The sequence below is a fragment of the Artibeus jamaicensis genome, unplaced genomic scaffold (assembly GCF_021234435.1).
Source record: "Artibeus jamaicensis isolate MK-2021 breed Jamaican fruit bat unplaced genomic scaffold, CSHL_Jam_final scaffold_474, whole genome shotgun sequence".
Classification (NCBI taxonomy): Eukaryota; Metazoa; Chordata; class Mammalia; order Chiroptera; family Phyllostomidae; genus Artibeus; species Artibeus jamaicensis.
In genome coordinates, this window is record NW_026522046.1 from 37,880,548 (window position 1) to 37,893,201 (window position 12,654).

Consider the following 12,654-nt stretch of genomic DNA (forward strand, 5'->3'; position numbering starts at 1 on the left):
GGGATAATTTCACATGCGTATATTATGTGTACAACTAGAGGCTCATTGATTGATTTATACTGAGGGTGCAAGGCATTTAAAAATCTAGGTCACAGACGATGACCCTGAAATCTGTCTTCATGAATCACTAGCAAAATTCTTAAGTAAATGATATTAAAAAGGAAGGCTTCCTTACTTTTAATCCTCTTTCAAAGTGTGTCTTGGAAATACCAGTTGTTTTCAGGGCTATTTTGAAGTTAAGGTCACATCTCACCTGACTTGACAGAGTTATACTTTTCAAAAATAGCTTTTAAAACATTTACTTGTTCTGTTTACAAAAAAAAATTATTCATTGTATAAGGTTTGCAAAGATAGAAATTATAGAGACGAAAATAAAACCCTTCAACATGTAGCCAACCCCCAAATAATGACTGTTTTCCCTGGTGTCCGTAGGCGTCCGTCAACCACCCCACCCCACCGAGGGCACCCGCTGGGCCTGGCACACAGTGCGCGGTGCGTTACCTTCGGAGAAAACACCACGTAGTAGCCGGTGCCCTTGGCTCTGCAGGTCAGTTTGCACACGTCCCCTGGTAGGACACCAGCATACTTGGGGACCCACTCCACAAATGTTTTGACTCCTTTTGCATCAGACTGATATCCATTTTTGGCCTCACACTGCTCATGACGAAAAGACTTGCCTAAAAAAAAACCAAACATGTCATGTTATTAGTCTACTGTTGGGAAACTTACACAGATTCTTGTGCATTTACATAACTTTAAGGTGCTCAGCCTTTTCTTCTACAGCCTCTTTAAACACCAGTGTCGAAGAATTTTTATTGATTCGCAGAGTTGACAACATCAATTACTTTCTCCCCATGCCCTGAACACTCAATTGTTTATAATAATAATTAAAAAATCACTCGTGTGTGTGTTACTGATTTTCACACTGGTAGAACTATGCAGTGCAAGATTAACTGGCTATTTCTACAGCCTGCCTGATTTACGGCCGCTGGAACAGAGATCACACGTGACACATGGTGTTTGCTGGCACTCGGGGGCAGCGCACCGTTAGTGGGGCAGGGCGTCACGCTGCAGGAACGGTAGATGGCCCTCTTTCCTGTGCAGTAGCGGCCACTGTTTCTGGGCGCAGGGTTATTGCAGTGACGATAGGCGAATTGCACTCCTCCTCCGCAGGAACGGGAACACTGTCCCCAGGACCCCCAGGACCCCCAGTTGCCATGGCTTGAGGTCTGAGATAGAAAACAGAAGAAATTTCAACTCAGATGGGAGGAAAACATACAAAATGCACACTTGGAAATCACCCGCATTCAACGACAATGGAAACTTCATCACAGAGTCAAGTTTTCAGCGAATTTAGCCCGGCCATAGGTATTGCATGTTCTGGAATTACAATGTGTTTCTGATTCTCAGCAATTCATCTTTTCCGCTTCCCTTCTCCCCTGGACTAGAGGCCCTGAACGCTTCACCCTAAGTACTTAGCACACTGCAAGGATTGCCTCCTGGTTTCTCTGGGCCATTTTCACTTACGCATTCTGGTACTGCACCCTTCTGTTAGTCACCGCTGAGCCCTGGGTAACTTTCGGTCCACTCTGATCTTGCATCTTTAACGTGTGATGCTAAAGGTTTTGCATGATACCAGGCATCAGTTCATTGTACTTGTATCATTTGTCCCACTTTAGCACCTAAGTTCTGCAGTGCCTCTTTTGACGTCACACATCCTGTCTGCGAGACGCCCTCTGCCATCTGCATGCACGTATTTGACCTGAGGTTAGTTTAATTTCTAATTAAATTAGGGTCTCAGCCCCTGGAGAGAAAATGTAACAGATACTGAGGTGCACCCACACCACGGGCACACATACCAAGCGCCCTGTTTTGACACCCCACGCCGATCACTCCGCAAACACTGCAGCAGGCAGCCAAGCCTTCAGGAGGAAGAGCGCTGTGAACTCCTTTGCCAAGGTCACGTGTGCAGAACGTTGGCCGGCTGCCTGTGTCAGGGTGCCCGAGAACCTGCCAGCCTTTGACGATGCAGGCAATGTGCACGAGGCAACATCTTTCTGGGGACTTGAAATAAGCACGAGCTTTGCTTGGGCCGCAAAAAGTAAGGTGGTAGTTGAGGACATGGAAGTGGAGTGCAGGGCGAGGGTGGAGGGGTTTCCCTTCATTCCCGAAGGTTAGATGAACTTGCTATGAGGCGGGAAACCTGACCGTTTTGGAGCTCACTGAGCATGTATGAGAACCATGTGTCGGGTCTGCTGCTGTTTCCTTAATGAATTCAAACAATGTGTTCTGTTAACTCTGGCAAGACAAGCCTGAAAGAAAACTTCCAAGAAGTGGGCCCAGCTTGGAGTCTCAAGTACACAGAATCCGGGAAGAGTTCCTGTGGTCTGCATCTCCTCCATGGTGTGACGACTGGAAATGGCTCCTCTGGTTCAGGGAGGAGACAGTAAATAGATCTCTCAGGAAAAAAATATTGGAACTAGGAATGCACTTCAGGTCTCGGGCCCCCAGGCATCGTGTGACAGGAAAATCACTTACCGAATAGTATTTTTTCTTGGTTTTGTCCACGCACTTGCCCTGCAGGCAGATCCTCCCTTTCCCACAGGGCGTGCCCTCCACGGCCGGCAGCTTCTTGGTCAGACACACCATCTGGCCCTGGCGCACCACGGCGCACCACAGGCGGGCGCAGACGTCCATGCCGGGACACACCGAGTACTCGGGCCCGAAGGTCAGGTTGCACTGCTGGGTAGCATCGTAGGTCTGTCCCGGGAGTTCCTCCGGGCCCAGGATCTGCTTGCGAGGCAGGTCCAGCAAACAGTTACCTGAAAGAATGACAAGATTGACCACTGTTCCGTGTGCAGGCTGCAAACCACTAAAATCGTGGATGTTCAAATGAAGCCCTCCAGCTGGTGTTGGGACAAGATGCACCCACAGACCCGCAATGTGAGGCCCCAGAGAGGAGAGTCTGGCAGGGAGGGGCGAGGCTGGTTGCCTCCGTGAGCTCAGCCACACCCTCCAAGATTTTCAGCAGTTAACCTATGAGCTCAGGTGTACCTAGAATGATGGCAGTGGTAGGACTGAAGGAAAGCATTCTGTGACAATTAGTTGTGAAGACAGACATTGAGCTGAGGGACTAAAAGAAATTGGGACAGACCTAGAGGAAGTAAAATAATGGATTTAACATGAACAACAGCAACAATACATAAGCATTTACTCCACTGAGACAGTATTTGTCCTTGGCGCTCTATTTATATCCTGTTTCCACTTCCTACCTACAAGGTGATACCTCATTTATTCTCGCAACTCACTGGAAGTGACAATAGTGGATATGATGCCCACACGTTAGGTTAGCACCTACAACATGCTAACAAACATACTCGATCTTGGGAAATCAAAAACATTACTCAAATCTGTCCCTCAAGGCCTCCCAATAGAGTGCAAGAAATAGACTGAATAAGGTATTTCTCCCAGATTGATTAAGAATCTTAATAAAGAGCTCTCAAGAGTCACAGAACAAAGGAGGAGTGGAAGGAAGAAGAAGAGAATCTTTGGGCCAAGGCTCATCTTTTTACTCTTCTCCTTTTTCACCTCATTGTGTCCATTTTTAAATGTAATTACTATCTGTTGTGTATTAGGAGTGTGTCTGCCCCCAACAAGCTGGTGTCCCCATTGCCAGCTAATATGGGGAGTATATAAGCAATAGAAGCTGGCACTTCACAGAAATGATACAATTCCAGAAGCTGAAACATGCCTTCCCTCTCCACAAACAGCTTCCCGAAGAATCCCTGCTCAGTGAGTCCATACCACTAATTTTCTCCCATTGTGTATGGAAGCATGTATACTGCCCAACACTCTGCAGTGTATATTTGATTTAGGATCTACCTGCTGATCATTAAGAGCACTAAAATAACAAATATCTCTTACAAACTTACACTATGCTCAGTCATGTAAATATACTAGTTTATTTAATCCTCATGAGAACGCTACTGAACAGATTCTATTGTTTTCTTTATTTTACACGGAAGGAAACTGAAGAACACAAAGATAAATCACTTACCCAAGGTCACACAGCAATGAGAGTTTTATGCTCAGAGCCTGCCCGCCTCATTGTTTACCATCTTTACCTCTGCTTAGCATGCGACTGATTTCTTGTTTTATCGCTGAAGAGCAAGGTGTGTAGGGATTGTTGAAAAGGTGGGTATCACGCCTGATGGTAGAAACACCCAGTCTAAAGTCTGATTCTGGCAAACTACTAAAGGGCTCAGTGTTCTTGGCCAGGGTAGTTAACCTCTCCCTAATCTATTTTCAAGCTCTGTGAAACGTTTCTCTTGTCCCTGTGATAGTGTACAGGGAAAATTAGCTAAGGAAGTTATAAGAGGCTGCCAGAAAAACATAAAACAATGCCCAGCATATTTAACAAACACTGAAAGGTTTTTTGAGTTATCCTTTTTAGTCAACGAAAGAGCATCCTATTTAAATCCTACTTTCTACCAAGAAATGAACCATTCAGCACATTTTAAATATACTGCAAATGTTTTTACAACTTCTATATTCAACTTTCTTCAAAGTGAATACCTTAGAATTTGTCAATCTGTGATGGAGGCATTATATGAAAATGAATAAAGAGCAAAGTTCCTATTTAACTTCTGAGCCAGAACGTTTGAAGAGGTAAAGCTTCTTAAGGCCAGCCAGAAAAAGCATTAAAAATAAGAACCCAGCCAAAGAGAACTTTGGGAGAAAAACATCAAGTTAGAAGAAAAACATCAACATCAAGTCAATAGGAAAGAGTGATAGGAAACCCTCACTAAGCTCTGCCTGGAAGACAGAGGGAGATGGGGCACTGGGGGGGGGGGCCTCTCGGCAGGGCGTTATCTCCACTGCGGCATAAAAAACAGCATTTGGAGGATAAACCAGGGCACGTGGAACCCACCGCTGGTGTTAACCAGAGTGTCACCACGTCTCTGAGGCAGCAAGAATGCTTTCCAAAGCCTTCAAAAGCACCGTTTTTAAAAGACTTTCCCCCTTTTCTAAAAAGCACAGACCGTAAGACTCGGCCGCTGTTAGCTGGGAAGTCGTCACATGTGTGGGTGCGTGTGGCGGGGGGCCTACCTGGTACATCTCCAGCCACAGTAACTCAGCACCTCTCCGTGGGCCTGTCCACAGCCACCGACGTCCTTCCTACCTCACTAGTGGGCGATGAGTGAAAAGAAATGGATCATGCAAACAATCTGAAATCAGCTTACAAAAAGGCGAGTTCCAGAGGTGCCATCTCTATGTGAAACTTAATACCCAAGTATGAGTTTTATAAATGAATAACACATTTGCTTTGCCCTTAAAAGTTTGGTGTCTCAGCTGCATGGCTTCCCCAGAGAGGTCCCCTGCAGATGGCCTTTTCTTGCTTAAAATGACTCATTTTAGAATTGCCACTCATATGTTACTGCAGTGTTCTCAACAGTAAGCTTTGTTGCCGCCTTCATTTCTTTGTTTCTTTTTACTCTGAAATATACAATCTACTGATTTCATCTATATGTCGAATTATGTCCTTTTGCTATAAAGTAGGTGCAGGCATCTCTACCCAATGGTAGACTTGTGCCAAGGAGCAATAAAAAATCAATTAAAAACCTTACTGTGAATCTTGCAGTATAAAATATTTAAAGTCTCAGTAATAGTGGATTAGATACAGATTTTTAACGAATTTTTAATAACTGTGTACATTTTCAGGGAGGGGTGAAAGAGGAAATTGATCAATCTTTTAGTATCATTTGTATCGACCTCCAAAAGTCTGCAGTCTAGAGCTGACTTTTCTTGATCTGTTTTACTTTTATTCTCAGCCACATCTTCACATCTACTTCATGCGTTCTTTTAATTCACCCCTGTCTGAAATCCTGTCTGGGCTTTGCTGCCAGCGTTTGTCCACAAACGGCAAAGTTGCTTTTTCCTTCCTTCCTTCCTTCCTTCCTTCCTTCCTTCCTTCCTTCCTTCCTTCCTTCCTTCCTTCCTTCCTTCCTTCCTTCCTTCCTTCCTTCCTTCCTTCCTTCCTTCCTTTCTTCCCTCCCTCCCTCCTTCCTTCCTTTTGTTTTAATATTCAGTGTGTATAAATGGATGGTCTCTAAAAGAAAGACAACAGAAATATGTGCATATTGTACATTTGTTTGTACATATTAAGATACATGCCATGAGTAGGGTAAAAATGAAAAAGTAAATGCAGTGATTCAGGTTGGGCAGTTGAAGGAAAGAATGGTCTTCCCACCTCACAGGGGCACTAAGGGCTGGGGGGGGGTGTGTGTGCCAGGGCTCCAGAAAAGGCAACAGAAAAACCTTATACACAAACATAAGGAAGTCAGATATATACGTGTGCATCTGATTTCCACTCCTGTGTGTCTTTCATAATGGAAATATTGGACTAAAGTTGTTGCTCTTCATTCTTTTCATTTTTCGTCACTGTTTCTAACACCGTGGTTATTTTGTTTTCCCTTTCACTACGGAGGTGTGAAATTAAGTGTTGGCCCAAATATCCGTGGCCCAGGAGAAATCAATGAACATTCCCAGTGAAACTCACTCAAAAGGAGCTGCCCTCCCTGGGAACTCCCCCATCATGTCTGGCCCTGACGTTCTTCTTTGAGTCTTTGTGTGAATGTCCGACATTGAAAGAGAAACTGGTGCAGCATCAGCCCAGTGACAGGTGAACTACTGAGGGCGGTGAGGAAGCACAGACAGTTGCTGACCAGAAGAAATTCAAAGGTCTGTTTCTGAAACTGCCCGTGGCTATAGGGACACTTTAACAGATATGACACCAGTGAAATTACATGAAAAATTCTGCATGTAAGAGGGTGAGGCCTGGCTTTCTAACTGTGTATGTCACCATGGACTTAAAATACATGTCTTATTTGCAGACTCTAGTAAAGGGCACATTTATGCTGAAAATTAAGATAGTATCATAATGGGCTTTGAGTTGATGAGGACTACCTTAAAAACTGAATGTTAAGTCTGCTAGACTTAGTGGGGTGATCACATATTAAAGTATATGAATGTTGAATCATTATATCGTATACCTGAAATAACATAATACTGTATACCGACTAAACTCAAATAAAAAAACCCCTAAAATATGTAAACAAATAACAGGCTATAAGTACAGCTATACTAGATATGAAAAATATAATAAAGATGTTATAAACAACTTTATGTATGCCAATAAATTTTGATCAAGATGAAAAGAAATTGAATGTTAGTGTCATATTACTAGCTTTATAGTCTATATTTAGACAGGATTTTGAGAATTGATTTTCAAAAACCATTTTATCTCCAAAATTCTGTGTTCAGTAAGTGGCCGTAAACTTAGACCTTTAAATATGCTCCAAGTTAATTTTTCAAAGCTGTTTGTAGACTTTCCTTAGCAGCCCGTGTCATGGGTGCACTTGAACTCTTTCTACCTGGGTGGTGGCCTTCTCATCACCTGGTCCTACGACTTAGGGATACAGCGGGGACACAGCTGTCATTTTTAGCTTCAGGGTTATTGAGCATTTAAGAAGGGAAATTCAATAACCTGCTTTGACTGCACAATTTCTCTGCCAGTGATTCTCTGTATTTCTGAGGATCACACTCCTGGCCAGCTTGCCTAGAGCTAACTTGTGTAAACACCGCAGAATGTCTGCAAGTATCTTGGCCAGGTTGGCAGGGGCTGGGGGTCCCCAGGAGACATGGCTTCTCTTTTTCTGAATCACAAACCTGCAGGCACAGTTATTTGAGTGTGTGCATACTAACTTTTCAACCATAACCTAATTGCTACATGTTTCTTATTGGAACTAAATCAGGAAACACTCAGTATTAATGAATTTAAATTTGGCAGTGGTCGAGTGCTATAAATGTCCACCTACTTACGGCTAATAATTTTAAAAACAAATCAAATGGTTTGAATTTAATTATACTCTAAGACCCTATTTCTCCATCATTGCTGGGGGTAGGAGGGAGATGAATGAGCTATTTTTTTTTACCCATAAATAGATTTATCCAAAAATAGATTTTTCCAATACTGAATTCTTTAGGGTACCATCTCTACCAATTGTATAAGTTTTATGAGAGCATCTATTTAGAAACAGCAATTGCTTTGCTGCTTTTACACTCATGTCACAGTTTAATCTTCCCAAATAATGGAAAATCACTTTTATCCACGTATGGAGTTTTGTATCATGCTGAAGTATAGAGGTACCATCATGGATCATGCTGGTGGGATTGGGTCTTTGACCTTTTGGAAAATTGTGCCAGACTTCTAAGCTTTTAGTGTTTTAAGGTGAACCTCACAGCTTTTCTGGTTTCTCCCTCACTGTCAAATGACATGATTTCTGGCCCCCGGTTTACCTCTCTGAAATGCACCCCACCCCCACCGCGATTATATTATTGCTTAAAATGGTTGGTGGACCAGAAAATTAGAGCAAAAACAAAAGTCGATTATTTCTATTAAATATGAATGAATAGGCTCCAAAGGGAAGACTGAGTCATTCCCTGTGAATAAAATAAACAGGTTTTATGGTATGTTTTCATGCTATCAGCTCAGCTATCTGACAAAAATTTGTGTTTTTGTTTGTTCGTTTGCTTCTCCATTGTCTAGGACTTTGACTTTCTTCTTGGTTCTTTCCAAAGCTCTGGAGTGAAGACGTCAGAACCTCAACATCTGGAAATGGCATTTATGTGTTCCTACTGCCACACTGTCACTTAAGTCAGTTTTTCTGGTTGTAATTTAAAAGTTATTATATTACTGGAATTCACATTAAATGAGAATACTACAAAGAGCACTGCTGTGCATGCTTCTTTTAAATGAGCGTAGCTGAGCTTTGCCATTGCATCATGAGGCCTTTCTTTGGTTTTCCTTATTCTGAAATTACTTTATTCATTATAGGCTATTGATAAAGGTCTTTTTCTATTGTTGTTGTTAAAACACAAGAATGCCTAACCAATCTATTCAAAAGTGAGAGCCTAGGTTTGATGAAATGAATTACTCCATCAACTAAGGGAATTTGTTGTCCAAAGAATTTGGGTCATTAAATTAATTAATTTAATATGTATATGAGAAATTCAGGTAAATTTGATCGTTGCAAGTGAATTAGATCTATTTCTACTAAAAGTATGTTATTGCTTATTATAGACCATGAGGTCCTTTGGAACAAACATGGAGAGATATATAAAATATATGTTTGTTGCAAACACTTAACAAATCTGAACATGGGCTCTTTTAAATACAAAAATGATGTTTGAGAAAAGGTAATACTAAAGCATATTTACTGCACAGAATGTAAGATCACCGATGCCACAAATATGAAATAAATGAATCACTCCAAAATGATGGCAATAGAAACAAAATCTGGACAGCATTGTAATTAACTGACCTAATACTTGCACAGGAAAAAGTTTAGTCCCCTTTTAGCCATAAGTATTTGCTGCCTTAGCAACTAAATCCATTCATTTAGTGATTCAAAGTTTAGCTCAGCCTTTTGGAATGTGTAACGTGTGATGCTGAAATAAAATATTAGTGTGATTTCATTTTCAGAAAGCCTGAGAAAAGCCCCCAGCAAAAGTAATATCAAGAGTGGAGAGTAAGGTTCTACCAAGGAGGGACTCCATTAGATATTGACTTGATCAAATTGATCATATGGACGAGCAGATAAGTAAGTAAACATTGATTTGGGGACTTTATCAATATTTAGTCAACATTGTAAACTGAGCTAAACAGAAAACTACCACTTTACTAGTAGTTGGAAGCCAAGGTCTAGTTCATGAATTTTTAGTCTTGTTCCTAAATTTGAGATATTGAGATGTCCTTTCAACCAACACAGACATGTATTTTTTTCAGGAAAATTTCAAAGCAAGCTGTGCATGGATTATATTTACAAATAGGACATTTTAAAAGTCCCAAGTGGATAAAGCATTGCCACTAACAGAGCAAAAACCGAGTTAATGAACAGATTTTTGCCTATAATATATGAAAGAACTATGTGGCAGAATTTCTTTTTCTCTGAGACAAATTGAATTTTTTATCCTTTTGAGATTATAGAGCCAGAAACTTTGTGAAACTGGGGAAAATCAGTTATCACAGATTCTCTTTACCCACCTTTGAATCACACATCATGAATTAAATTTACAGATGATTAATACTCAAGATTTTCTGGCATATCAATTCAACCACCAGTTTTACAAAGAGACAAATTTTAAGAGAAAAAAACCCAAGAGATGACAACATGCTCATTTCTGTAAAACAAGACACTTGTGAATGAACTAAGTGGTCTCTGAAGATCTTTTTCAACTCTGAGTCTATTTTTTAGTGTTCTATATAATTTTTTCTATTTTTTTTTAAAAAATAATTCTTTGAGGGGAAGGGAAGGAGAGAGGGAAAAACATATGTATCTTTGCATCCCCTGCTGGAACTGGCCTGCAGGAAACTGTCTAACCTAATTTCCAATCCACTACTACACCAGCCAGGGCTCTAGTATTTTTAAATAATAAGAAGTGCTAGGAAATTTGTAATCACTGGCTTCAAATATTACTTGGGGTCAGAACTTATTATTTCTTAAAACAGTGACTTTCTTAGTACTTTACTATAATCCATGAATCCTAGATTTACAGAATTTAATAAAGTATGCTGTGCTGTTGCACTGTACCTAGATGAGAAAGCCAGGGGTTTTCTTTTGAAGCTCTTAGAGTATTTTCTCATTGTTCAGACTGATTTTCTATTTCTGGTCCTCAGTGTTTACTCCGCTTTCAGGAGAATCTGCTGTCAGGATGACACCAAATTCTTCCAATGAACACAAATCTAAAGAGCTTCCTTTCCTGGCTTTCTGTTGCCTTAAAAAGAATCTGACAGAACTGTCACCCACTTCTTAACCACACCCCTGTAATAGGCATGTAACAAATAATTGTGCGAGTCATATTAATAGCAGGGATGCAAGATGTCTGCCAGCGTTCTCACAGGAAACTAGTGGTGAGAGAAGGAATAAAAGCCAGGATTTCAGGGCACTAGCTAAGCCTTCTGTGTGGTCGCCCACACTGCTTCGCTTTTGAACTTTTCAATTCAAATGCAAAAATATCATTGCTATAATGCCACCAAGGATGCTGGCTTTATGCACCAGCAGACAGTCCTCTTGCTCCTCTTTTTTTTTTTGACACTATCTAAGCAACCATTGTCTTAGAGGCCAAGATGAATGTCATGTCATAATGAAATAAAACCCATAACAATCCCAAGTTTTGTTTTTGAGCCTCTGTTGTCCTTGACAATACATACCATGGCCGTCATCCAGGAATTCCGTGATGGTGGCCGAGGCGCATTTGGACCAGGGCTTGGATGCATCGATGCTGGTTAGGATGGAAGACATCAAGCGTTTATCTTCTGTGGAGCCAAAGTTCTCTTCGCAGAATTTGGAATCGTCATGGGAGAGGCCGAGCAGATGTCCTAAGGGAAAGAACACAGGAAGTGCAAGGCAGAGTGATTCTGCATTTCTGCTTCTCTGGGACAATTACATTAGCACTTGATTTTCCCACCAATTGTGCATGAGTTCATTTTTACTACCTTCTCACGCAGAGACTGGACCCCTAGGGAAATTAAAGCTGCATGTAGTTAGAAGCGCTTAGAAGAAATCTGAAACATTACACTAAGGAGTAGACGTTCCCATAATCCATCTGGATCACACATGCTCAGTGATACGTAGAAAGGCAGCCTTATTTGGAATCAAGAGTTTGCCAAGCAACTGTGCGATGATGTCATAGCTCACACAATATATTATTATGATTATTTGTCTAATTTTGCAGCTTCTCTGATCAACCATAATCCCCAGGAGATCAGAGAACTTTTCCCCCCACTGACTGCGGAACCCCCTCTACTTTCCTCAATTTTCTGCATGTTGTGAACCTTAGTGGAATAAAATAAATAGGTAGCCAAGTAAATAGGTAGCTATATAAGAGATGACTGCTAGTGGGGTGGGAAAGAAAGGAAAGTGAAATCAGTAACCTTCTGGTTCCATGCAAATGTAAGCCTGTTTCACCCTTTCGTTTCTTTATGTTATTTAGTCAGTTGTGAATGTTTGTTTACTAGTCTCATAAATAAATGACATACTTTAATTTACATTTAAGAAATGCCTAAAGTACCAATGTGCCCATCATGGAGGACTAGAGCTTGAAGAGCAAAACAATATTGGGAAGGTAAGTGATTATCCCAAACCACTCAGCGAGGTCGTATTGTTGTTTATGCCTCTCGGCCACTGTGCTCCAAGTGACTACCATCTCTCTTGTGCAAGGTAGATACTATATCCCAGAGTTCATAACCACATCCTTGTAATCCAACTAAACTGGGTTTTATTACATAAGTTTAATTTTTAAATAGTCTAAGGGTAAAATGATATTTGGTCCAATAAATCTAAAATGCTATTAAAAATAAATCTGGGACAGCAGTGTGGAAACTCTGAAAAGTAGAGAACAGATATCTTAGTCGCATTTTTGCAAAAGTTTATAGAATCATATGCAAATCACTACACAAGAATGTAGAAAATCCTATAGAAAAATGATCACCACATTCTTCTGTGGGTTTCTGAATGCCAAAGGCAAGAACTAACTTGGGTCATTCCACCAAGAAAGTCCAGTGTGCACCAGTAAAAGCCCAACAGAGATGAA

The 12,654-nt window shown here is 41.1% G+C and overlaps 1 protein-coding gene across 2 annotated transcripts in view; it reads right to left on the reverse strand.

The window, feature by feature from the left end:
• Positions 1-12,654, reverse strand: part of ADAMTS5 (ADAM metallopeptidase with thrombospondin type 1 motif 5) — a 47,997-nt gene that overhangs the window by 13,275 nt on the left and 22,068 nt on the right. For both annotated transcript variants that reach the window (XM_037155224.2, XM_053657712.1), the window contains 4 exons: positions 11,273-11,440; positions 2,539-2,822; positions 1,046-1,229; positions 502-677 (listed from right to left, as the gene is read on the reverse strand). In XM_037155224.2, coding sequence (XP_037011119.2) covers positions 502-677; positions 1,046-1,229; positions 2,539-2,822; positions 11,273-11,440 — 812 coding nt within the window. The remainder of the gene's footprint in view (positions 1-501; positions 678-1,045; positions 1,230-2,538; positions 2,823-11,272; positions 11,441-12,654) is intronic.